We start from the raw sequence: 18,264 nt of genomic DNA on the forward strand, positions 1-18,264 counted from the left end.
CGTCAGTCATTTTAATTTATTTGCAAATAGAAACGAATAGTTAATAAAAAAAACACAAAAAAATGATGCATCTTTATTCAGTGTTCTATTACAACAGTACAAACAGACGAGTGTTTCTTTATGGAGTGTAAATAAGGGGCGTCGCCACGCGCAGTGACGAGCGCCGACATCCACACGTCAGACGGTGCTGAACGCGACACGACGCCTGGCGCTCGTTCTGATTATTTTCAACTGAAATGAGAGAAAACAAACATGCGTATTAACATACTAAGCTACGATCGCACGGTTGTTGCTATGGTTACCTGTCTCTGACTTGCAACATACAGAAGAATACAAGATTCCTTTTCTGTGTCATTTATTTAAATGATTTTTTTTTCAACTGTTCGATGCGGTGGTCAAAATCTGCCCCCTAGAGGCCGCCACATACATTTTATTTGCAGCGTTAAACTGTATTGAAGGCCATCAGGTATAAACGCAATTAGGATATTAAATGTAATGACTAAAATAACTCGTTTACTGGTGGAGAAACGGACTTGGCTCCACCCCCTGAGCTGAAGCGATCTGATTGGACATCCGATTTTTTTTTTCTATCCAAAAATTACTTGCGTTAATATAAACGTGAGCCGCTGAAAACGAACCCCGACATTCTGCCTAATCGCTCACTCATTAGCGTTCCTGTCCTCGCTGCCCGGTGCCTCCTCGGGGTCACATCGAGCTGCAGCGTGACGTTTCCTTTGTTTTCTCCATCGCTTCGTTCTGCTGTTCTTCTGCACAGCTTCATCTCGTGGCTCCTCCTCTTTCACCAGTCTCGCTGCTTCCTGTCGCGTCTCGGACGCTCTGGGAGCTCGGCGTCTCCTGCGCTTGTCTTTCTTCCCGTTGACGCCATGAGGAGGGACGTTTTCCGTAGCCTGTGGCCGCTCAGGGCTTCTCGGCGGCTTTGCCTGAGGCGAAGGTCCGAGGCGCCGTGAGAGGGAGCGGGAGAGCTGAGCGCCCCCTACTGACACGGTCAGCTGTAAAACAACAAATAGTGATCAGAAAACTCACAACGAAACCCTGGAGCATGTTCCTCCTTCTGTTCTCAGTGAAGCACGTCACACTTCACTAGCAGATTAAAAGCTCTTCGTGTGGTTCCTGTCGTCTTCTGGGGTTTAGTGAAGACCTTTGTGTGTTTATTGAACTGATGAGACAAAAAGCTGGGAGCAGAAGATGAAGGTGAAGCTGCGGTACCTTCTGTGAGATCTCTGGGTTCCTGCATTGGGACTGCAGGCTGTCGATCTTCTGCTCGAGCCTTTGCACTGCTGCGTGCAGGAACTGACGGAGTGAAAGGGGACATTTTTTATTCTTCAAACAATAGAAGGAGGTAAATAATGATTTTTCGGACAAATATGGATCTTTTCCGTTATATGGTCATAAAATCATTACAGATATCCAATCACACGTGTGTTCACTATGCGTCTCTCGCTGTGTCCCTGCACTGGACGTTTACCCTGCAGTAGCCGAGGACCTCCAGCAGTACGTTCTGCTGCGTCTCACCAACTCTCGCGCTCTCCTGTGATCAAACATGAGCATGTGGAGAAACATCTCAGTGAATTAGTACCGCTGAGCCATCACTCCTGACCATGTGATGACTTCACTCACCATGCCTGAAGGAGGACGAAACTCAGGAGGCTCCGTGGCAGCTGGAGGACTCGTCTCGGTGTGAGCTACAGCACAGGGCGTCGACACTAACCTCCGCTCGTCTGGCCAACATGGCCGCTCTCTTGTCCAGCTCCTGTTACTCTGCTCCTGTATGTTCAGATAAGGAGGAGAGAATCACTCCATTTAATCCGATATCCAGCTGTTACTGAAGGATGTCACGGTGTACCAGGCTGGAGTCTAGACGTCTACAGAGGTTCTAACACTGAGCTTTTGGAGTGGAAATGGTTTGATTGCTTTGTTTTGTAGTTTCTGGTAGCCATGTTTAAATGTACTGAAGAATCTCTACAGATCCAAACTGTTGGGTCGAGAGAGAGAGAGAGAGAGAGAGAGAGAGAGAGAGAGAGAGGACACAAGACCTAGGACGCTGACATGAATCAGTAGAGTGAAAGATGACAGAATACACACCAGCCCGAAGAGAGCTAACCATAAAGTGAAAGCATTAAGTAGTGATTCACTTTTCAGCCACTAGAGGGGGATCTCACTCTAGCAGTTAAGACAAATCTGGCTCCTTCTCTTCAGATTATATGATTCGGTTAATCAGAGTCGACTCTTTTAGCTCCTGAATCACGGCACTCTGAATTGTACAAAGTTTATAGTATTTGATATTGAGAACCTTTTTGTGTAACACAGTGATACACAGGTAGAGTGATGCACAGGTAGAGTGATACACAGGTAGAGTGGTGCACAGGTAGAACAGGTAGAGTGATGCACAGGTAGAACAGGTAGAGTGATGCACAGGTAGAACAGGTAGAGTGATGCACAGGTAGAACAGGTAGAGTGATGCACAGGTAGAACAGGTAGAGTGATGCACAGGTAGAACAAGTAGAGTGATGCACAGGTAGAACAAGTAGAGTGATGCACAGGTAGAACAGGTAGAGCGATGCACAGGTAGAGTGGTGCACAGGTAGAGTGGTGCACAGGTAGAACAGGTAGAGTGATACACAGGTAGAGTGGTGCACAGGTAGAACAGGTAGAGTGATACCCAGGTAGAACAGGTAGTGATGCACAGGTAGAGTGATGCACAGGTAGAACAGGTAGAGTGATGCACAGGTAGAACAGGTAGAGTGATGCACAGGTAGAACAGGTAGAGCGATGCACAGGTAGAACAGGTAGAGCGATGCACAGGTAGAACAGGTAGAGCGATGCACAGGTAGAACAGGTAGAGCGATGCACAGGTAGAACAGGTAGAGCGATGCACAGGTAGAACAGGTAGAGCGATGCACAGGTAGAACAGGTAGAGCGATGCACAGGTAGAACAGGTAGAGCGATGCACAGGTAGAACAGGTAGAGTGATACCCAGGTAGAGCGATGCACAGGTAGAACAGGTAGAGCGATGCACAGGTAGAACAGGTAGAGCGATGCACAGGTAGAACAGGTAGAGCGATGCACAGGTAGAACAGGTAGAGCGATGCACAGGTAGAACAGGTAGAGCGATGCACAGGTAGAACAGGTAGAGCGATGCACAGGTAGAACAGGTAGAGTGATACACAGGTAGAGTGGTGCACAGGTAGAACAGGTAGAGTGATACACAGGTAGAGTGGTGCACAGGTAGAACAGGTAGAGTGATACACAGGTAGAGTGGTGCACAGGTAGAAGAGGTAGAGTGATACACAGGTAGAGCGATGCACAGGTAGAGTGGTGCACAGGTAGAAGAGGTAGAGTGATACACAGGTAGAACAGGTAGAGCGATGCACAGGTAGAGCGATGCACAGGTAGAGTGATGCACAGGTAGAACAGGTAGAGCGATGCACAGGTAGAGTGATGCACAGGTAGAACAGGTAGAGCGATGCACAGGTAGAGTGGTGCACAGGTAGAAGAGGTAGAGTGATACACAGGTAGAACAGGTAGAGCGATGCACAGGTAGAGCGATGCACAGGATGCACAGGTAGAGCGATGCACAGGTAGAGCAGGTGCAGTGAGAACAATCACAAGCTTTCAGTCTGACAGAGAAAGGTGGGTGAAGATCAGGAACAGAACAGAGATGAATGGGTCTCATACCCTCCAGCCCCCATGTGCAGCTCACTACTGATCTCACTTTCACTACATTCCCACTTCTGAATGTTCTGATTTTAATGTCATGATGAAGAGACAGAGAGAAGAAACGATAAAGAAACCACAACATCTCACGTTACACCTCACGTCGCGTTTATTCATGCAAACCTCCAGATGTTCCTCAGAGAGTTTGCTCCTCTCCCGTCAACCCACTTCCTCTGTAAACAGGAAGTAGTTACAGCACGATCTCACATCATCTACCTCCTCAGTCCTCCATCTACATTCTGTGCTAGTTTCTAGCCTCATGGTGATGGAGGAGGTGCTACACTGTATGCTGTTCATGAGAAGTGTGATGATGATGATGATGATGTACTGTAGGTCGCTCTATAGCAGGGACGGCGGTGGACGCTGGACATCTCCACCCGCACCGTCCGCGGTTTAAGCCTCAGTCCCACATCAGAATTCGTTTGGTTGGAGTAATAATGAGTCGGTGAACCTACAGGAAGGAAGTTTGTGTTGAAGAGAGACAGTGACAGGAACAATGTGCTACACGCTGATCTACTGAAACTTCACTCGACTACTACAGACTTTACTACGTCACGTCTCCTGACGTTATTAACGCTACCTCTCGAGCCGTACGTGACTCCAACTATACTAGAGAGTGAATACGAGGTAACGGTGATTTAAATCCAGGCACGAGGATGTCGGCACGATCGAGTCTCTTTCACTATTCCTCCTTACACACACACACACACGCACACACACACACACACACACACACTATTGACTAAGCCCATGTTTGTCCTCCAGGTGCTTGAACATGTTGGTGGTGTTTCCTCCGTGACTGGACACTTTATGGAAGCACATCTTGCAGATCGGTCGTCCGTCCACGTTAATCGTACCGTCCGGATTCTTCAGGTACCCGAAATATTCCCAGACGGACGACCGGACGCTCTTGGAGGGAGGGTGGAGGTCGGTGGGTTGGCCTCCTGCGTCCACCCCCAACTTGGAAGCTCTGATGGTGTTCTGGAACGACAAAGCGGACGGCGTTGCAGAAACACGTACACCGTAACCATGACAACACTCCTAGCAGTGCTAACAGCTTCACGCGCTGAACCCCGACGTTACCTTTAACTCTTCGTACACGGAGAAATGGCAGAAATGCAGATGTCTTATCATTTTCCTTCCATCTTGGCTTGAGACTTTTTTGCCACAGATCCTGCACACGGGGCATCCGTCCTCCTCGATCGCCCCGTCGGCGTTTTTGGGGAGTCCGAAATGTTCCCAGATCGGCGACGTCGGCTGTTTGGAAGGTGGATAAAGTTCTGGGAGATTTTCAGCCTGCACCACTTTGGCTCTTCTGTCTGGGATCTAAATAAAATAACAAACGAACGTGTTGGATTTAATTCGTTACAATAATCGATCAGTGACGTCATAAATCGACGGTATTACGATCTGTCGTCGTGTTTATTAGGAGAAGTTTAAACCTTGAGGTCGTCGTAGACGTTCCTGTGATGCTCTTTGAGATGCGCGGTCATGTTGGCCGTGACTTTCCCCTTATTGGACACTTTTGAACGGCAGATCTTGCAGATGGGGAAGCCGGCGCAGTCGGCCGGACCCTCAGTGTCCCTCACGTAGCCGAAATGTTTCCAGACGCCGGACCTCACTTTGTGTTCAGGCGGATGAAGCTCAGGGAGCTCGGTGGCGCCTCCGATGGTGAAGGGGTTTACTTCCCTCTGCGACATCAGAGCAAAAATCATAACGCCGCATGCTGAGTGATTATAAATAAACACAGTAAGTATTAAGTCAAATTCTTTACCTGCACGTCGGCGTAGACGGCGTTGTGATTCTCTTTAAGGTGCTGCATCATGTTCGTCGTCGTCTCGCCTTTAGAGATCAGCTTCCGGAAGCAGAGTTTACAGATCGGTGCTCCGTCTTCCAGCAGGTCGCCGTCTGTCGACTTACGATATCCGAAATACTCCCACAGTTTGAGATTGTACGGTCCGCTGGGCGGGTGGAGGTCAGACGGCAGGGAAAGATCTTCAAACGTCTCGCTCGTAACCGCGCTCTGAAAAAAAGTGAGGTCATTTTACCTTATTGTGAATTTTCAGACTAACCAGAGAGAGAATTCTGCTTTAACGCCGTCTGAGGCGGTCTTACGTACCCGGACCTCGTCGTAGACGGTTCGGTGGTAATCCTTCAGGTGTTTAAACATGTTTGTAGTGCACCGTCGCTTAGAAGCTACTTTCTGTTGACACAGTTTGCAGATGGGAAAGTCGTCGCACACGACCGAGCCGTCCGCGTCCTTCAGGTAGCCGAAATACTGCCAGACCGCAGACGTGACGTTCTGAGTTGGTGGGTGGAGCTCCGGTGGTTCGATACCCCACTCTGTTCTGAGGGTGGTGATGGCTTCCTGATGTACAGTCAGATATTAAGGTGTTATCTGAGAAAACTGACCAGGTCTGATATCTAAAGGTCGTATTATTTATAAAGCTGTAATTATGATATAAATGTGAACCGATACGAACCACTAAAGTAGTGTTTATGAACATATATAACGCAGCTAAACCTATTTATAGCGTGTTCACGTCACATTTATTCTTACTGATCTACATGTTCACCTGCACTTCGTTATACACAGACTGGTGTTTTTTCCGAAGGTGCCTCAGCATGTTGGTGGTCGGCGTCCCGCCCGTCGGGGGTTTGATCATTTTCCGAAGGCAGATTTTACAGATCGGGGCTCCGTCGTCCTTCAGCTCCCCGTCTGCGCTTTTCTGATATCCAAAGTGATCCCATAACTTGATGTCATCTTGGCCGCTCGGTCGATGGAGTTCAAAGGGTCTGTAGATGGACTTTTTTGTAACGGCTGGCTGAAAAAATAATAAACACACTGCGGTGCTTATTAACTGAAGATTGTGTGTATTTAAAGTGAGATTCTTTTTAAAAACAAGTGCCTGTGTGTGTGCGTGTGTGAGTGCCTGTGTGCCTGTGTGTGTCTGTGTGTGCGAGTGCCTGTGTGCATGTGTGTGTGCCTGTGTGTGTGAGTGCCTGTGTGCATGTGTGTGTGCCTGTGTGTGTGAGTGCCTGTGTGAGTGCCTGTGTGCATGTGTGAGTGACTGTGTGCCTGTGTGTGCCTGTGTGTGTCTGTGTGTGCGAGCGCCTGTGTGTGTGCGCGCGAGTGCCTGTGTGTGCGAGTGCCTGTGTGTGTGTGCGCGAGTGCCTGTGTGTGTGTGCGAGTGTGTGAGTGTGTGAGTGCCTGTGTGCATGTGTGAGTGCCTGTGTGTGTGTGTGCGAGTGCCCGTGTGTGTGTGTGTGTGCGCCCGTGTGTGTGTGTGTGTGCGAGTGCCCGTGTGTGTGTGTGTGCGAGTGCCCGTGTGTGTGTGTGCGAGTGCCCGTGTGTGTGTGTGTGTGTGAGTGCCCGTGTGTGAGTGCCCGTGTGAGTGCCCGTGTGTGAGTGCCCGTGTGAGTGCCCGTGTGTGTGTGTGTGTGAGTGCCCGTGTGTGTGTGTGTGTGAGTGCCCGTGTGTGTGTGAGTGCCCGTGTGTGTGTGTGTGTGTGAGTGCCCGTGTGTGTGTGAGTGACTGTGTGTGTGCGTGAGTGCCTGTGTGTGTGTGCGTGTGTGTGTGTGTGTGTGTGTGTGTGTGAGTGCCCGTGTGTGTGTGAGTGACTCTGTGTGTGCGTGAGTGCCTGTGTGTGTGTGCGTGTGCGTGTGTGTGTGTGCACATTTGTGACATCTGACCATGTGTGTGTTGGTAACACTACAGATTTACACACACTGAACTTCACCTTGACTTCCTTGTACACATCCAGGTGGTAGGCTCTCAGGTGCATGAGCATGTTATTGGTGCTTCCTCCTTTCGCGGTCACTCTCAGCTGACACAGTCTGCACAGGGGGCAGCCGTCACACACCACGGCCCCGTCTGCGTTTTTCGGGTATCCGAAATATTTCCAGACGGGCGACAAGGCGTCTGTTGTTGGGAAGTGAAGCTCCACAGGTTCCAGCTCGCTCTCGGGCCTCACAGGGTCAAACGTGGCCTGAAACAGTGCAGGAGATTAAAGTGAACCCGTGTTGTGTGTTTATAGCAGTCCTGATACTGCAGATCGTATGGTAGTTATTATCCCTTATCCAAGTGAAGGAGGACGTTATAAACATTTCACTGAAACAACGAGGAGGTAAAGACGAAGCTTCGGTAACAACAGCGAGACAAACACTAGATTCTGCACCTTGATCTCGTTATACGTCGTGCGGTGATAATCTCGGAGGTGTGTGAACATGTTGGTGGTGTTCCCTCCTTTAGCAGACACTTTCTTCTGGCAGAGTTTGCAGATGGGGAAGCCGTCGCTCAGGACCAACCCTGCCGTGTCTCTCGGGTAACCGAAAAACTTCCACACGGCCGATTTCACTTTCCGGGTCGGAGGATGAAGGTCCGAAGTGCCCGTGTCCAGCTCCAAGACCAACGAGCTCAGTACTTCCTGTTAGAAAAGAAAGACGCGGCTAAGAACAAAAGTGTCCCTGTGAAGCCTCATAAAGCTGTGTAACAATAATCACAAGGCGTTAATAAGAACGGTTCGGCACTAGGGGGCGCTCACGCACAGCTGGTGACGATACCTCAGGTTCGGTGTACACGGTGTTGTGGTTCTCTTTAAGGTGCTGCCTCATGTTTCTCGTCGTCTCTCCTCTGGACACTAACTTTCGAAGACAGAGTTTACAGAACGGCGCTCCGTCCTCTTCCACCTCTCCGTCGGAGTTCTTGCGATATCCGAAATGTTCCCAGATCGTCGGGTCACACGGGGTGCTGGGGGGGTGGAGGGCGGCGGCCGAGCAAACGTCCTCAAACACCTCGTTAGTCACCGCAGACTGAGAGAGAGAGAGAGAGAGAGAGAGAGAGAGAGAAAGAAACAGACAGAAAAACAGAGACGAGAAAATAACACTCAATAAATGAATGCAGAATTATAACGAGGTCTAATTAACTGACTAATTAGCTGTGACTAATTAACTGTGACTAACTAACTGTGACTAACTGTGACTAATTAACTGTGACTAACTAACTGTGACTAACTGTGACTAATTAACTGGGTAAATCAGCTTGAACATCCTGTTTGATGGTGACTGTAGCCTGTGAAAGCTAACTGTGCTGTATGTATAAGGCTGTACAAGTCTGTATAACGCTGTACAAGGCTGTACAAGGCTGTATAAATGCTGCATAACGCTGTAATGACAGTATAACGCGACATAACGCTGTAATAACGGAGCGTAACACGCCTCGGTACTCACTCGGATTTGACTGTAGATGCTCCGATGGCAGTCTTTGAGGTGTTTGAACATGTTGGTGGTGTTTCCTCCTTTAGAAGGCACTTTTTGGTGGCACAGTTTACAGATGGGGAAGCCGTCACACACCACCGTCCCCTCGGCGTCTTTTAGGTATCCAAAATGCTCCCACACGGAGGACGTGACGTTCTGTGTGGGAGGGAAAAGCTCCAGCTTTTCATTATTACACTCCGGTCTCCAGGCTCTGATCGCCTCCTACAGACGGGGGGCGGGGGGGACAGGGAGAAACAGAGAGAGAGATGATTAGTTAAGTGTTGTAACGGGGTTAAGGCTGTGTGTAACGGGGTTAAGGCTGTGTGTAACGGGGTTAAGGCTGTGTGTAACGGGGTTAAGGCTGTGTGTAACGGGGTTAAGGCTGTGTGTAACGGGGTTAAGGCTGTGTGTAACGGGGTTAAGGCTGTGTGTAACGGGGTTAAGGCTGTGTGTAACGGGGTTAAGGCTGTGTGTAACGGGGTTAAGGCTGTGTGTAACGGGGTTAAGGCTGTGTGTAACGGGGTTAAGGCTGTGTGTAACGGGGTTAAGGCTGTGTGTAACGGGGTTAAAGCTGTGTGTAACGGGGTTAATGCTGTGTAACGGGGTTAAAGCTGTGTGTAACGGGGTTAAGGCTGTGTGTAACGGGGTTAAGGCTGTGTGTAACGGGGTTAATGCTGTGTAACGGGGTTAAAGCTGTGTGTAACGGGGTTAATGCTGTGTGTAACGGGGTTAAGGCTGTGTGTAACGGGGTTAATGCTGTGTGTAACGGGGTTAAGGCTGTGTGTAACGGGGTTAAGGCTGTGTGTAACGGGGTTAAGGCTGTGTGTAACGGGGTTAAGGCTGTGTGTAACGGGGTTAAGGCTGTGTGTAACGGGGTTAAGGCTGTGTGTAACGGGGTTAAGGCTGTGTGTAACGGGGTTAAGGCTGTGTGTAACGGGGTTAAGGCTGTGTGTAACGGGGTTAAGGCTGTGTGTAACGGGGTTAAGGCTGTGTGTAACGGGGTTAAGGCTGTGTGTAACGGGGTTAAGGCTGTGTAACGGGGTTAAGGCTGTGTGTAACGGGGTTAAGGCTGTGTGTAACGGGGTTAAAGCTGTGTGTAACGGGGTTAAGGCTGTGTGTAACGGGGTTAAGGCTGTGTGTAACGGGGTTAAGGCTGTGTGTAACGGGGTTAAGGCTGTGTGTAACGGGGTTAAGGCTGTGTGTAACGGGGTTAAGGCTGTGTGTAACGGGGTTAAAGCTGTGTAACGAGGTTAAAGCTGTGTAACGGGGTTAAAGCTGTGTAACGGGGTTAATGCTGTGTAACGGGGTTAATGCTGTGTTACAGGGTTAAAGCTGTGTAACAGGGTTAAGTGTAACAGGGTTAATGCTGTGTAACGGGGTTAAAGCTGTGTAACGGGGTTAAAGCTGTGTAACGGGGTTAAAGCTGTGTAACGGGGTTAATGCTGTGTAACGGGGTTAATGCTGTGTAACGGGGTTAATGCTGTGTAACGGGGTTAATGCTGTGTAACGGGGTTAAAGCTGTGTAACGGGGTTAATGCTGTGTAACAGGGTTAATGCTGTGTTACAGGGTTAATGCTGTGTAACAGGGTTAAGTGTAACAGGGTTAATGCTGGTCACCTGAACCTCCTCGTAAACAGACAGGTGGTTCCTCCGCAGGTGCCTCAGCATGCTGGTGGTGAGGTTTGCTCCTTTGGAGGACATTGTGAGCTTCTGAAGGCAGATTTTACACACCGGAGCTCCGTCGTCTTCGACGTCGCCGTCTGAGTTTTTAGGATATCCGAAATGATCCCACAGTCTGACGTCCACCTGCCGGCCGTGAGGGGGACCGAGCTCCAACGCCTTATAAACACGTTTGTCTATCGCCGGCTGGAAAACGTTCGCATTTCAGTTTAAAGACCAGTCGCTTTTTTATCACTAAACGTATGAATCATGCTGAGTGTAGAACGTTACGTTGGACACGTGGAGAACGTTACCGTGATCTGCTGGTACACGTGCAGGTGATTCGCCTTTAAGTGGTGGAACATGTTCCTCGTGTCTCCGTCTTTGGACTCCACTCTCTGGCGACAGATTTTGCAGATGGGGAAGCCGTCAAACACCACCGAACCTTCTGCGTCCTTCAGGAACCCGAAATGCTCCCAGACAGGATAGGCGTTCTGAGAGGGGGGGTGAAGCTCGGACAGCTCGGGCGCGTCTTCCGTCCTCGGGTTACTGGGAGCTTCCTGAGAGAAGACCAGCAGCGTCAGTAACCCGTGTCTAACTTCACGCAGTCACCACACATCAGAACACATCAGCCATCTCTCACAATAACGTGTGTACCTGCAGTTCAGCGTGCACGTCTTCATGGTTCTCCTGCAGGTGTCTCATCATGTTGGACGTGGACTCACCGTCCCACGTCACTTTCACGCCACAGATCTTACAAGCCGGAGCTCCGTCTTCATCCAGGGTCCCGTCCGCGTCCCTGAGGTATCCGAAATGCTCCCACAGTTTGGAGTTCTGTCCATCAGGAGCGCAGAGGATCTCAGACGACGCCTGGTCGTGGACCGTCTCCTCAGGACCGGCCGGCTGGAGCAGGAGATACCAGGAGGAGTTAAACCCAGTCAGAAGTTAAAGGATTTGTTTAAGAAAGCGGACGACGAGGTTCTTACCCTGATTTCATCGTAAATGGACTTGTGATGATCTTTGAGGTGTTTAAACATATTGGTGGTGTTTCCTCCTTTAGCCGAAACGTTTAAGTAGCAGGTTTTGCATACAGGGAAGCCGTCGCAGACCACCGTCCCCTCCGCGTCCTTCAGGTAGCCGAAATGCTCCCAGACTGCAGACTTCACCCTGTGAGTCGGTGGGAAAAGGACCGGGGCCACCAGTCCGTCCTGTCCTCTGAAGGAACTGGTGGCTACCTGTTAATATTATACAGGTGCATATTTTTAATACCGTTTACACGTGAAGACGATTAGAGACGTGCGGCCCGATTACTGACCTTGATGTCGAGGTACACGGCGTTGTGTTTTTTCCACAGATGCCTGTAGAGGAATTTTGTGCTCTCTCCGGGGCAGGAAACTTTAACACCACAGAGTTTACACGTCGGCTGCCCGTCCACCTGGACGACCCCGTCTACGTCTTTCGGGTATCCGAAATGCTCCCACACGGGCTCCAAGACGTCCCGCGGGGGGCAGAGGTCTGACAGAGGGTCTGGATCTCCGGTCTCTCTGTGCGTTTGGTCATCGTTATCGTCGCCGGTCAGCTATAAAAAGTGACGAGTGGAGTGTGAGTGATGATCAAACATCCACCAACATCCACCAACATCCACCAACATCCACCAAGACCAGATCACCAAAACGGCTTCTATAACTAAAGAACTTCTGAGAAAACGATACACGAAGCTACAACTACGAGGCAGACAGATGGAGACAGATGTTACCCTCATTTCCATGAACTCGGTGGTGTGGTATCTCTGGAGATGGACCATCATGTTGGTGGTACACCCTCGGGGGGTGCTGACTTTTCTCAGGCACACTTTACAGATGGGGAAGCCGTCCGGCACGACCACGCCCTTCGAGTTCCTCAGGTATCCGAAATGTTTCCAGACGCCCGATTTCAGAGCCATTTTGGGTGGGTACAGCTCTTCGGGGTTGGCCTGAATGGGCGGGGCTTGGCTCCTCTCCTTATAAGGCCTGTACCTGCGCCATCCGGTCCTGGATTTCAGCTCCTGGAATAAGGAGTCGTGGTAGAACTTGAGGTGGCGCAGCATGTTGGATAGAATGCCCTGCTTGGAGACGATGGACTGTCGGCACGCTTTACACTTGGGACGTTCGTTCTCCTCGATCGCGCCGTCTGCGTTTTTGGGGTAGCCGAAGTAATCCCAGACAGGGGACAGAGGGACGATGCTGGGGGGAAACAGCTCAGGAAGGTCATTCGATTCATCTGAACGACTCGGAGGCAGCGTCTCGTTTGCCAGCTGAAAAAATACGATGATTAAAAAACATGATCGTTTTGTATCAGTTCACAACAAGACCTCCACCTTAACTCCACACGGCGGACGGTAGGTTTACCTTCACTTCTTCGTACTCGGCCTGGTGGTGGCGCCGCAGGTGGTTCAGCATGTTGGACGTGGTTCCGTCTTTAGCCGCGACTCTCCGGTGGCACATTTTACACAGAGGGAATCCGTCCTCCTTTAACTCGCCCTCTGGGCTTTTACTGAATCCAAAATATTTCCAAACCGGAGAGTTTCTGCGTTTTCCAGGAGGATGGAGCTCAGTGGCTTCAGGAGACACGTCCAGTCTCTGCTCTGCTCCTGCAGGAACCATCGTGTGCTGCGACAGGAACGCGTTCAGGGAAAAAAGATTAACTAGGAATTGTTATGAAATAAAGATGAGGAAAGCCGACGGGCTTTAAAGCTGAGCGTTTACCTTCAGCTCTGCGTACACGGCTTGGTGATGGTGCTGCAGGTGGCTGTACATGTTGGACGTGTTCCCGTCTTTGGACGCCACGACTTGATGGCACAGCCTGCAGATGGGGAAGCTGTTCTCCTCCAACACGCCGTCACTGTTCATGATGAAGCCGAACAGTTTCCACACCGCTGATTTGCGTGGTGTTGTGGGGGGGTGCAGTTTAAGGGACTCGTCTCCTTCGGGTAGCGTTATGAGACCTGTAGACTACAGAGAGAGAGACACACACAGAGAGAGAGACAGAGAGAGAGGCAGAGACAGAGACAGAGAGAGAGACACACAGAGAGAGAGAAAGAGAGAGAGAGAGAGGCAGAGAGAGAGACACACACACACACAGAGAGAGAGAGACAGAGAGAGAGAGAAAGAATAAATTACTTGTTATAAAACGTAAGGACATTTAGCTTGTGTCAGTCCAGCAAAAGAGGTGTGGCCTCAGTCAGAAGTGGGCGTGGCCTGTCAATCCCAGTTAAGTGGGCGTGGCCTGTCAATCCCAATTAAGTGGGCGTGGCCTCTCACTCCAAGCTAAGCTACGTTAATGAACGCTGAATTGTGAGGGTTGTTGTGAACACAGTGGGGTAAACGTCAAGCGGGGTAAACGTCAAGCGGGGTAAACGTCAAGCGGGGTAAACGTCAAGCGGGGTAAACATTTCGCCCGGTTCAGACAGATGAGGAGTTAAACTCCTACCTTAGTGAGCGGACACACGATCTGATGCTGACTCTGCAGATGATGCCTCATGTTGCTGGTGCTGCCTGAAGATCCCTCAGTGAGCTTCCAGCCGCAGATCTTACAGCTCGGCCTTCTGTCCTCATCGTAACGGAAGTACTTCCACACGGCTGACCGGACCTGCCTCTTCCTCCTCGGGGCGGACGGGACTCTGTGCTCGGAGTAGTCTGCATCGTCATCATCCTCGCTTTCCTCTTCGCTCCGTCTCGCCACACCGAACCACTCGGCCGTCACGTTCCGCTCATCCGACTCCACCTTCATGTCCGAATCGGACGAGTCCGAGTCGAGCCACAGGCTGTCTGCTCTCTGATACACCACACACACACACACACACACACACAGTGAGAGGCCACAGAGGTCTGGTCTTAAGGCTTATGTGGCGTGTACACTGAATAGAGCGTGTGGTCTGGGGGACACCGAGAGTAGGTGTTAAATGAGACACAGCCGTACCTTGGCTTCTCGGTAGGTGTTAAATGAGACACAGCCGTACCTTGGCTTCTCAGTAGGTGTTAAATGAGACACAGCCGTACCTTGGCTTCTCGGTAGGTGTTAAATGAGACACAGCCGTACCTTGGCTTCTCAGTAGGTGTTAAATGAGACACAGCCGTACCTTGGCTTCTCGGTAGGCGAAGGCGTGATGTTCCTGCAGATGCCGCAGCATGTTGGACGTGTTCCCTCTTTTACACGCCACCTTCAGCTGGCACAGTTTACACGTCGGGAAGCCGTAATCCTCCAGCTCGCCTTCTGGGTTTATAAAATACTCAAAGTATTTCCAGACGCCGGAGCGAGCCGTCCTGCGAGACGGGACGTCCCAGAGCGTGGACTTGGCACATTTCTGAGGAGGGGCGTGGTCAGGAAGCTCGTCCGTGTCGTCCGTTTCCTCCGTCGTTCTCATCTAGAACACAAGACCGTACAGGAAGCTGCTGTTATTATAGAGAGTTGAGCCTGGGATCAGAAGGTGAACCAACACCATCACGTCTCTGTCTGACTCCACACACCGCCGTGAACAGGTGACTGAGTGGAGTAAAAAACACACAACCGCATCTGGTGCTCAGGAACCTCAAACACCAACCATGTGTAAAGTAAAAAACCCACACACACACACACACAGCATTACCTTTCACACACACGGCCGCAGTTCCTCGTGTCCAGCAGGTCAATGCTTTGTTTTCTTCTTTTTAATCCTGTTAACATTCCCTCTGCGCCGCTCGCTCTTATAAACACACACTGATTTAGTTCTCCATTAAAGTCAAACATCCTGAAACGTCTCCTTCACCTCACACTAACGAGTAGCTACCGGTTCAGCCTTCAGCTCAAACCACACACACACACACACACACACACACACACACACACACACACACACTCTCTCTCTCATCTGACAAAGTTAAAGGGATCTTCAGGTAATAGAAATAAGTATAGAATTTTAAACGTTTCTTAAGTTTGTGCTTCAGTTGTTCTTTTTATGTTCATTTAATAACTGAGGTACACCATGACATCCTTAACCAAACACACACACACACACACACTACAAATAAAAAACCCCAAATATTAATAAATTGGACAAAAGTATTTAAATAATAAATAAAAACGTACGAGGAACTAAAACGATAAATAAATATTTTAGTATTCTTTTAGTATTACATTTTTTAAGATAATAAACAAATAAAATTATTTTAGTATTATTAAAAAATTCAAACCGAAACTTAAATTGAGATAATGGTTTTTTTTTTCAAGTGAAGGAAAATTAAAGAAAAAATTAAAAACAATATAAAGCTGATGTCTAGGAAAGTGATGGGTCTCGGCATGGCGATGATGGTGTGTGTGTGTGTGTGTGTGTGTGTAACTAGATCTTTACCCCAGACTGAGCTGCAGGATCTCCGTGGCGTCTCGGTCGAGTTTGTTTCGCCCGTTTCCGGCGTCCTCTCCGTCGTTTCTGAGGAGAAACGACGTGCTCGTCCTGATCTGTGAGAAATAAACAGACGAGCAAACAAATGAAATATTTTAGATCTATTACACCAAGACTGAAGCAGCTGATGTGATGATAAAAAAAATTACGTTCTGTCATTTTTTACAATATTGCTGATAAACTGAAGTTTCTTTATTGTAAATAAACTGATTAACATGCTGACTGAAAGCAGCTGATCAGGTCACAGCTGTAGCTACAGACCAGCACCACCTGGTGGACGTGTTTTGAACTGCAGCGAGAAACAGGTTTAGATGTTACAGTGATTTGTGAAATGTAAGTAAAGTTATTGAGGGTTTGATATTTCAGAGGCACTTTGATGAATAAATAAAGCCTGAAAATGTCTCACAGATCTCTGTTATCTGATCTCTGAGCTACAGATCGATGTTATTGATGTTTCACCACACTGCTGTTGAGTTCTGCACTCTGATCGGACGATAACTTTTGTTGTGGACGTTCTAGAAGATTAGCAGCAGATATACAGATAAAAACCATGATGTAGTAAAAGGAATAAAACGCTTCAGGATATTTGATCTTCAGATTTAAAGAGATCAGTTGTATGCAAATGAGCCAACGTTAAAATGACATATGAAAATTATGTTGCATGTTTTTTTTTTTTTTTGCATATGCACAATAGGCAGCGAGTGGCAGTACTAGTGCATGCAGAAAATGTTTTAGAAAATATACTGCGCGCGCGCACACACACACACACACACACACACACACACACACACACACACACACACAGTCTCTCTCTCTGCACCGTGAGAAAGGGGGCGTGTGTTAGTTCGGGTTATGTACCCGGAGCACAGGACCAGCAGGGCGGGTGTGTGTGTGTGTGTGTGTGTGTGTGTGATGTACCCGGAGTACAGGACCAGCAGGGCGGGTGTGGGTGTGTGTGTGTGTGTGTGTGTGTGTGTGTGTGTGTGTGTGTGATGTACCCGGAGTACAGGACCAGCAGGGCGGGTGTGGGTGTGGGTGTGTGTGTGTGTGTGATGTACCCGGAGTACAGGACCAGCAGGGCGGGTGTGTGTGTGTGTGTGTGTGTGTGTGTGTGTGTGTGTGTGTGTGTGTGTGTGATGTACCCGGAGTACAGGACCAGCAGGGCGGGTGGGTGTGTGTGTGTGTGTGTGTGTGTGTGTGTGATGTACCCGGAGTACAGGACCAGCAGGGCGGGTGTGTGTGTGTGTGATGTACCCGGAGTACAGGACCAGCAGGGCGGGTGTGTGTGTGTGTGTGATGTACCCGGAGTACAGGACCAGCAGGGCGGGTGTGTGTGTGTGTGTGTGTGTGATGTACCCGGTGCCCAGGACCAGCAGGCCGTGTGTGTGTGTGTGTGTGTGTGTGTGTGTGTGTGTGTGTGTGTGTGTGTGTGTGATGTACCCGGAGCACAGGACCAGCAGGCCGGGTGTGTGTGTGACAGCGGTCTCTCCTCCTCCTCCTCCCCGTCCTCTGACGAGTCTAGCGGGGCGAACAGACTGATGTCCAGCGCTGACCCGCCCTCTGATGACCGCTCGCTCCTCACCGCTTCCTGACCGTCTCGTTCATCCTCCAGCTTCACCACAACAAACGGATCTCCGGAGACGCTTTTCTCTTCCTCCTCCTCCTTCAGCTCTTCCTCCTCCTTCTTCAGCTCTTCCTCCTCCTCGGCGTGAGGAGAACTTTGTGTAAACATTCCCTTCTTCGGTCCGCCTTTCATTGTGTTTTTATCGCGGTGTTTCTTGTTAAACTCTCACACATAACCGATAAACCGCAGTATCGTGTATCACCTGCTCCCTGTGCGCCAACACAAACACCCGAATAAACGCTAATGTCCGCGGCTAGTAACGGCTTCCTGCTAGCTGCTGCTTCTTCTTTGGATTTATTGGCGGGTCGCATCCCAACATTATGGTGCATACCGCCACCACCTGTGCTGGAGTGTGAAGTGATTTCACTCACTCACTCTCATTCACTCACTCATTCATTCATTCATTTCCTACCGCTTATCTGAACTTCTCAGGCGTCATCGGGCATCGAGGCAGGATACACCCTGGACGGAGTGCCAACCCATCACAGGGCACACACACACTCTCATTCACTCACACACTCACACACACACACACACACACACACACACACACACACACACACACACACACACA

The 18,264-nt window shown here is 49.7% G+C and overlaps 2 protein-coding genes across 4 annotated transcripts; both read right to left on the minus strand.

Moving 5' to 3' along the window:
- Nucleotide 1: 1 nt before the first annotated feature.
- si:zfos-905g2.1 lies at nt 2–3,997 on the minus strand. Its single transcript, XM_047807175.1, has 5 exons — nt 3,859–3,997; nt 1,639–1,785; nt 1,487–1,549; nt 1,228–1,311; nt 2–1,010 (listed from the first exon to the last, which is right to left on the minus strand). Exons 2-5 carry the CDS (start codon nt 1,639–1,641, stop codon nt 660–662), a joined length of 501 nt encoding a protein of 166 aa, XP_047663131.1. The 5' UTR covers nt 1,642–1,785; nt 3,859–3,997; the 3' UTR covers nt 2–659.
- LOC113638439 lies at nt 3,822–17,981 on the minus strand. Of its 3 annotated transcripts, none has more exons than XM_047807172.1 (22): nt 17,507–17,981; nt 16,016–16,122; nt 14,768–15,052; nt 14,119–14,463; nt 13,395–13,640; nt 13,038–13,298; nt 12,407–12,943; nt 11,966–12,229; nt 11,637–11,885; nt 11,308–11,553; nt 10,965–11,210; nt 10,609–10,857; nt 8,965–9,213; nt 8,299–8,547; nt 7,914–8,162; nt 7,476–7,724; nt 6,312–6,560; nt 5,855–6,103; nt 5,510–5,758; nt 5,178–5,426; nt 4,819–5,061; nt 3,822–4,716 (listed from the first exon to the last, which is right to left on the minus strand). In XM_047807172.1, the coding sequence occupies exons 1-22, from the start codon at nt 17,820–17,822 to the stop codon at nt 4,471–4,473; spliced, it is 5,832 nt and encodes a 1,943-aa protein (XP_047663128.1). In that variant the 5' UTR covers nt 17,823–17,981; the 3' UTR covers nt 3,822–4,470. The 3 variants fall into 3 exon arrangements, with proteins under 3 accessions (XP_047663128.1, XP_026995483.2, XP_047663129.1); XM_027139682.2 differs by having other exon boundaries at nt 8,284–8,547; XM_047807173.1 differs by lacking the exon at nt 17,507–17,981 and adding an exon at nt 15,275–15,370 and having other exon boundaries at nt 8,284–8,547; nt 16,016–16,121.
- Between the last annotated feature and the right edge of the window lie 283 nt (nt 17,982–18,264).

The sequence above is a fragment of the Tachysurus fulvidraco genome, chromosome 23, assembly GCF_022655615.1.
Source record: "Tachysurus fulvidraco isolate hzauxx_2018 chromosome 23, HZAU_PFXX_2.0, whole genome shotgun sequence".
NCBI lineage: Eukaryota > Metazoa > Chordata > Actinopteri > Siluriformes > Bagridae > Tachysurus > Tachysurus fulvidraco.

Bases quoted from the DNA above. Each gene is read 5' to 3' on its own strand.
- LOC113638439 (XM_027139682.2), bottom strand. From the start codon at position 17,822: ATGAAAGGCGGACCGAAGAAGGGAATGTTTACACAAAGTTCTCCTCAC. The intron at 11,211-11,307 runs GTACACACGTTA...GTCTTCTCTCAG, and splicing joins ACGTGCACGCTGAACTGCAG to GAAGCTCCCAGTAACCCGAG. The intron at 6,104-6,311 runs GTGAACATGTAG...ACTGTACATCAG, and splicing joins CTGTGTATAACGAAGTGCAG to GAAGCCATCACCACCCTCAG.
- si:zfos-905g2.1 (XM_047807175.1), bottom strand. The intron at 1,312-1,486 runs GTAAACGTCCAG...TCACTCCGTCAG, and splicing joins AGGTCCTCGGCTACTGCAGG to TTCCTGCACGCAGCAGTGCA. The intron at 1,011-1,227 runs GTACCGCAGCTT...GTTGTTTTACAG, and splicing joins ACCCAGAGATCTCACAGAAG to CTGACCGTGTCAGTAGGGGG.